The 6,956-nt window shown below is 44.3% G+C and overlaps 1 protein-coding gene and 1 pseudogene across 1 annotated transcript; both read left to right on the top strand.

Annotated features, from left to right (window-relative positions):
- The first annotated feature begins 3,599 nt into the window (after nt 1-3,599).
- On the top strand, nt 3,600-4,006 carry LOC132837400 (late histone H2B.L4-like). The gene has a single exon (XM_060857065.1). The coding sequence runs from the start codon at nt 3,600-3,602 to the stop codon at nt 3,978-3,980; it is 381 nt and encodes a 126-aa protein (XP_060713048.1). The 3' UTR covers nt 3,981-4,006.
- Nucleotides 4,007-4,459: 453 nt separating this feature from the next.
- Nucleotides 4,460-6,738, top strand: LOC132837311 (histone H2A-beta, sperm-like; annotated as a pseudogene).
- The last annotated feature ends 218 nt before the right edge of the window (nt 6,739-6,956 follow it).

The raw sequence follows: 6,956 nt of genomic DNA, 5'->3' as shown, positions 1-6,956 counted from the left end.
CGTTGACATGAAAAGGTACACTTTCAGACAGATACCCAGAGATTGTTGGACACAGAATGAAAAAGCTCTCATTTTCAAAGTACACATTCAGACCAGAAACTGACCAATCCAGAAAATAACTTACAACCATAAACTGGGTCATCGAATAAAAGTTGTGGAAATTAACCAAACTGCTTTAGAGTGTCAGAGACTGACAATGTTATAAAAAGTCTCACTTTCATTTACAGTACATAGAATTTCTCCAGTGCAGATAGAGGTCATTCGGCCTATCGGCGTGCAACAACTCGCCAAAGTGCATCCCACCTGGATATAGACCACACCCTACCCCCCATAACCACATCTTTGCCATAATTAACCCACCTAGTCTGAACATTGGTAAATTGTCCTGTAATATTTAGCATTGCTAATCCAACTAACCTGCACGTGTTTGGACTGTGGAAGGAAACTAGACCACCCAGAGGAAACTGTTTTTAAGATGTGGGTGTACTGTACCTTTAAGAAAGTTACTAGCCAGTAGAACTACCGGACATGACCAAGTGTTCTGAAAAAAAAGTAACATTTGGTCGAACAACCCAAGTATCTGTTTGCCTGGAGACAAAAACATTTGAATTAAACCAATCAGTTTAAATTAAATACTGAAAATATCAAATTCCAATCCAGTTTCAATTGAGTATATTTATGATCTTAAAAGCCAATGACACAGTCCGATGCTGTGGAGGTATAAGACCGGGGAAAATTGAATAGTTGGGAGGAGAATTGCCAAGCCACCAGCATGTAAAAAGACTGCCTGAAAAATAGCTCTTCTTAAGGTACCTTTATCAATCAATGAGCTATGAAGCACAATCCCCAAGAATAAGACAGGAATACAGGAAAGAACCGAAAGCTGTCTGGTTTTGAGAAAGGAAGTTTTGTTTTGTAAATCTTAATCAGGACTTCTATCGGACTAGTACTATAGAAGATAAGTTAGAGGAAGGAGTTGTACATAGTTGTTAGTTAATCACGCTCTGTTATACTTTAATAAATAAAGCTGTTAATCTTTACTTTAACTAGTTCTTGGCCTATCATTTTTCCACAGATTACTGCATAGGATAAATCTTTTGTGTTGCTGGTTTTAAATTAGCGAAGGGGTTTACCCCGTGCCATAACAAAACCAATGCAGAGCATGTCTAAGTGCAATGTGCACAATGAGCGAAGGCTAGTATTGAAACTGGGTCTCTGGCACCAGTGTGCCACCATGCTACCTGGACATGGATGGCAATAGATAAAATCTTATTCATGTTGAGCAACAGAGATTTGAAGTAAAAAGAACTCCTGCAGTTTCTGGCAAGTGTCTTGTCAAAGAGAGCCAAATGTTATAAAGACACTCACTTATTTACAGAGCACACACTGAAAGGTACAGGTACTTTCAAATGCACTCATCCATTCATGTAGTTGGAACTGTCAGGTACAGATTGAAAACTGCGCTCAAACATTCACATTGCAGAAACTGACAGGTATAGATTTAAAACAATGTTCTCATTCATTAAAAAAAACTGACAGGTGCATTTTGATAACATTCACATTCTCAGAGCTGTGTACACACAGGCAGATAAAAATGTCGGACTTCTCATTTTTCTCATTGTCTTCTGCTTTGAGACATTTAAACTGACGCAAGCCTGAAAGAAATTAGTAACTGTAGTGTATATACCCTGCAATTGCACGACAGAAATGAGAGGCATCATTCACCTTTCACTTTATCTCTAACTTACTGTGTGCGCTTACAGATCACGTAATGACAGATTCAATTACAAGTCACCATGACATAACAGGGATGGAGTTAAAAAAAACATTCATTTGAAAGTTAGAAATGTTGAGGTATTTGCTCTCTCACCTCCCAGTGATTGACAGAAACTGAGTTAAAAACAAGTTTAGAAACAACAAATCGGCAGTTACAGAATGAAATATGGAGTCAGTTGCAAAGCATTAAATTGTTAGGATACAATGCAACTATCCATTGGCGAGAAACTGACATGAAAGGTGTAACATCAGCAGTAACATTGTTATTGCCAATTTCTGCAATGTACAAGATATTGTCCCTTACCAAATGCTGCAGTTATAAATCCAAACTTACTGTCAATGTACAGATGCTGATATTCAAAAGTGTGGAGGGGAGAGAGTCTTACCTGAGATTGTCCAAAGTGGTGTTTGGTCACACTCAAAATTGTCGATACTAAATGAGAAACATTCTTATGTTAATGACGGACACCTATGGAATAAAAACAACAGGTTACACTTCAAAAGGTTTGAGTTACAGTCCAGTAACATACTGACATGTAAAGACTGTGAAATAGAGCAAACAAAAATGCTTTACATCCCAGAAACGGCTCGGCACAGATTGGAGGAACATTTCCAAGTGGCAGGCAAATCGGGTGAAGTTTACCGCTCACACCAGTGGTTGGTGGATACAGTATAAAACCTGTCTTGAAGTAACAGTAATTGACTATTACACAGAGGACCACAGCCTCAATGGGCAGATGCTGAGTTGACTAGACAGATATAAAGTTACCAAGTGCCACACGTATAGCATGCTAACAGTTGCTGGTTAACTGGCATTCGTATGAGACAGAAAAATGCCCTAAATCCCTGTGTGAAACTGCAATACTCGTAAATAAAAAATGCAGCAACGTGGTTCTGATACACTGTAGGTACTTACAAAGGTACAGATCGGTCTCTGGGCCCACAGTTATCAATCAAGTTCTCAAATATATTAAACCCACAATCAAGACAGACATTGTCAACTCGTGACTCAAGAAAAGTTTTAAACAGGATTTTTTTTTCATGTCCAGCTCCGTGCAAGAGAGAACGAGTTCCATCAACCCCAAGCCTAGAAAACACTCAGTCTTAAAATCCCTAGTGTACAATTAGGCATTTCGGCCCAACAAGTCCACACCGACCCTCGGAAGAGTAATCCACCCAGACCCATTCCCCACTATTCTGCATTTACCCCTGATGAATGCATCTAAACTACACATCCCGAAACGTTAGGGGCAGTTAGCATAGCCAATTCAACTTCCTGCACATCTTTGAATTGTAGGAGGAAAACAGAGCACCCGGAAGAAACCCACTCAGACACGAGGAGAATGTGCAAAATCCACACAGGACAGTCGCCCAAAACTGGAATCGAACCAGGAACCCTGGCGCGGTGAGGCAGCAGTGCTAACCACTGAGAAAAGTGGCAAGCTCAGTGCTAATTCCAGCCCACAGAGGGGACCAGAAACAGACATGCGGATCTAAAAACACACCCCTCCACTCCCACATCGTCACAACAACGATCAAAAGGAAACAGCCAATACCCCAGTCACTCAGTGTCACAGAAAGAAAACAATTCTCCCAGTCAGACTGACCGGAACAGAATCACCATCCACTTCTGACAGATCTACATTGGGTCCCACACAAACCAATCACAGAGACTGAGTGTTTGGGAATGATTCCGTATAATCCACCCAATCAGAAACCAGGCTTTCCCCCATCCCTCATTAGCATTGATGACGCCGTCAGTCTATAAAAAGGGAGCTCCGAGCCCGCTTTCCTTTATTCTGTGTCTGAAAGTGAGCGGCGTTATGGGTGATGAGAAGAAAGCACAGCAAGCCTCCAAGAAGGGCGCGAAGAAAATTATCAAAAAGGCGCCAGCGAAGGGCGGCAGGAAGAGGAAGCGGACCAGGAAGGAAAGTTATTCCATCTACATCTACAAAGTGATGAAGCAGGTTCACCCCGACACCGGCATCTCCTCCAAGGCCATGAGCATCATGAACTCGTTCGTCAACGATATTTTCGAGCGCATCGCGGGGGAGGCTTCCCGCCTGGCCCATTACAACAAGCGCAGCACCATCAGCTCCCGGGAGATCCAGACCGCCGTGCGGCTGCTGCTGCCCGGGGAGCTGGCCAAGCACGCCGTGTCGGAGGGCACAAAGGCGGTGACCAAGTACACCAGCTCCAAGTGAAGGACCGCATTGTACTGAAACATGCACAACCCAAAGGCTCTTTTAAGAGCCACTCACAACTGCCCAGAAAGAGCTGTGTTTTTTTGGAGAACGGTTCGTTTTAGTTTGCATAAGATTCTTAGGATAATTTTACTCCTAGTGCTATATTTGTTCATGAAAAAGGTTTGCACATTAATGAGGTACGGTGGGGGGAAGATTGCGTAAACAGGCTCTTTCCTGCCTGTAGAGAGTGGGCAGATTAAACAATAGTGAGTCATTTTTCATCCTGTTTCTGTAAAGCTGCTAAAACCCCTGGTAGAATGTTACTTATTTTCACGCCTTGCAAACAAGCGCCTAATGAAGGAGCAGCACTCCCAAAGCTAGTGGTTCCAAATGAGGTGGTTGGACCTGGTGTTACGTGATTTTTAACTTGGCAACCAATACATACTTGTCCACACCTTTCATCTCAAGCATTTTCATCTGATTTAAAAAAAGTTGTAATGCGCGGGTTTAACAAAAAGCTGCTGTCGGTGAGAAGCTTTCAAAGGGAACCAAGAGAACGCCAAAACAGCTGCCGGATTGTAATGTGATGTTTTTGCTGAAGCTGAGAGCGAGAAAATAAGGGAGGACAGCTTTAAAATATTGTCAAAACATCGTGTTCGCTATCGATACTGAGCCGGAAGAATATTGCGTGCTGCTTTATCAGCATGCAGGGGTGCTACTGAAATGTGAAGTGAGAAGTCAAGTGCAGACTGCATTATCTGGCCTGTTTTGTTTCAGCTTACGGTTTAGAAAATTGCGCACTCAAGATCGGAAATGGACGGATACAGGTCGGCAAGTGAGGGAGAGACAGATCGAGTGAAGTAGACATTTTTAAACTAAAAGTAAATTAAGACACGAGTATTTTATAAAAACTTGCTCCGTTTTTTGTACTTCATTTTTCAACATAAAGCACATTCCTTTGTTTGTAAAGTGGCGGGCTTTTCAAATTGGAAAGAAAGCGGTTGATGATTTGGCGCCAGTACTTCCCGCCCTCCTCCCTGTGCCCTCTCCGGATTGGGGAATGAGGCAGATATCTGATTGGGAATTGAAACAACATTAGGAGGGGCTGAACAATGGGACCAATCAGACATTGCCGCCCACAATTCCTCCCGAAGGTATAAGAGGCCGCAATGTGGGCGGAGCGCAGCATTCGCTGTGAAAGTGCTTTTGAGATTGTGAAAATGTCTGGAACAGGGCACTGGGAAAGTTCGCTCCAAGGCGTAGTTTCGATCGTCCCGGGCTGGCCTGCAGTTCCCGGTGGGCCGTGTTCACAGGCTCCTGAGAAAGGGTAACTATGCTGAGCGTGTGGGTGCCGGAGCGCCGGTCTATCTGGCTGCGGTGCTGGAGTATCTGACGGCTGAAATCCTGGAGCTGGCCGGCAACGCGGCCCGGGACAACAAGAAGACCCGCATCATCCCCAGGCACCTGCAGCTGGCCGTGCGCAACGACGAGGAGCTCAACAAGCTGCTGGGAGGGGTGACCATCGCTCAGGGTGGGGTGCTGGCTAAGAAAACAGCTAAAAAGTGAAGAGACCATTCTTGAATCTGACAACCCAAAAGTTCTTTTAAGAGGCACTCATATCAGCTGTGAAAAGAGCTAAAATCACTGTCGGGTTGATTATTTTCCCTTTAATGGGGCGAGCCCTTGCCTTTGTACCGGTCATCAATGAATTCCACGCTACATTTAATTGGATAGTGTTACCGTCTGTGATCAGCGGAAGAATTTATCATAAAATGCCATTGTATGACTGTCCTGAACCACAGGATTTCTTATTGAACGGTCACTGCCTGAGTGATCTCTGTCTTTACTATCAGTTATAGAATGGCGGCACGAACGTCCGCGATCGGGTTTGACCTCACATTAGATTCACATTTCCTTTAAGTGCAGTAGGAAGAGCTGGGTTGACCCAGTGCAGTGACGGGTCAGTCGCTGCAGGATACAGTAAGGAACTGTCCCTGACCCTCTGCGTTTTATTTTCTGCTCGTTTCATATTCAGTCTTTTATCCCCTGCCTCTGGAGAGACAGAGCAGACTGAACACCAATGAGGCATTTTTCAGCTGTGAACCGCATCCCTGATCACATTCTCCAGGAAGACCTTCAGCACCCCGCGGGTCTCCTCGTAGATCAAGCCCGAGATGCGCTTGACCCCGTCACGGCGAGCCAGGCGCCGGATGGCTGGTTTCGTGATGCCCTGGATGTTATCCCGGAGTACTTTGCGGTGCCGCTTCGCTCCGCCTTTTCCACAGGCCTTTGCCTCTCCCAGACATCACGCTTTTTCAGTCCAATCGCTGCCGAATGAGTTATAGCCCATTTGTATGAGGTAAAAACAATGATTGCAGATGCTGGAAACCAGATTCTGCATTAGTGGTGCTGGAAGAGCACAGCAGTTCAGGCAGCATCCAACGAGCAGCGAAATCGACGTTTCGGGCAAAAGCCCTTCAGCAGGAATTATTTGTATGCACTAGCTTCCGGAGCTTTCATCACGTGGTTGTAAGACATAGAATTGTTCGCAAAAGTATACAGTGTGATGTAACTGAAACCATATATTTAAAAAAGACGTGGATTGTTTGTTAATCTCTAATCTTTTAGAATGACCATGTTGGTTTCAATTTTTACAAATGTAAATCGCAGAATGTTACATCCTCAAGTAAACCTGAACAACTGGTGTCACGTTGGCGCAGAAAATGCCTTTAAGGTGTAAGCTGCCCCGTGTGAAACTCTGTGCCACAATGGTCAGACTGATCCTAATAAAAAAAATGGATTTACAGAATCTCACTTGAATTCATACAGCTTTCGAGCGAAGTACACACAAGACACTCCTGCACACACAGGCCCTCACTGAGACCTTCTCTCATACGCTCACACATACTGTCCCTCAGTCAGGCATGCACCTTCTCACAGACGTACGCGTATACTCCTTTACACTCGCACACACTCATACCGCGCCCCCCCCCC

The sequence above is a fragment of the Hemiscyllium ocellatum genome, chromosome 49 (genome assembly GCF_020745735.1).
Source record: "Hemiscyllium ocellatum isolate sHemOce1 chromosome 49, sHemOce1.pat.X.cur, whole genome shotgun sequence".
Lineage (NCBI taxonomy): Eukaryota > Metazoa > Chordata > Chondrichthyes > Orectolobiformes > Hemiscylliidae > Hemiscyllium > Hemiscyllium ocellatum.
Note: the sequence above shows the minus strand (reverse complement) of the source record. Positions and strands in the feature narration are given on the sequence as shown.

Coding starts and splice junctions, on each gene's coding strand:
- LOC132837400 (XM_060857065.1), top strand. CDS start 3,600: ATGGGTGATGAGAAGAAAGCACAGCAAGCCTCCAAGAAGGGCGCGAAG.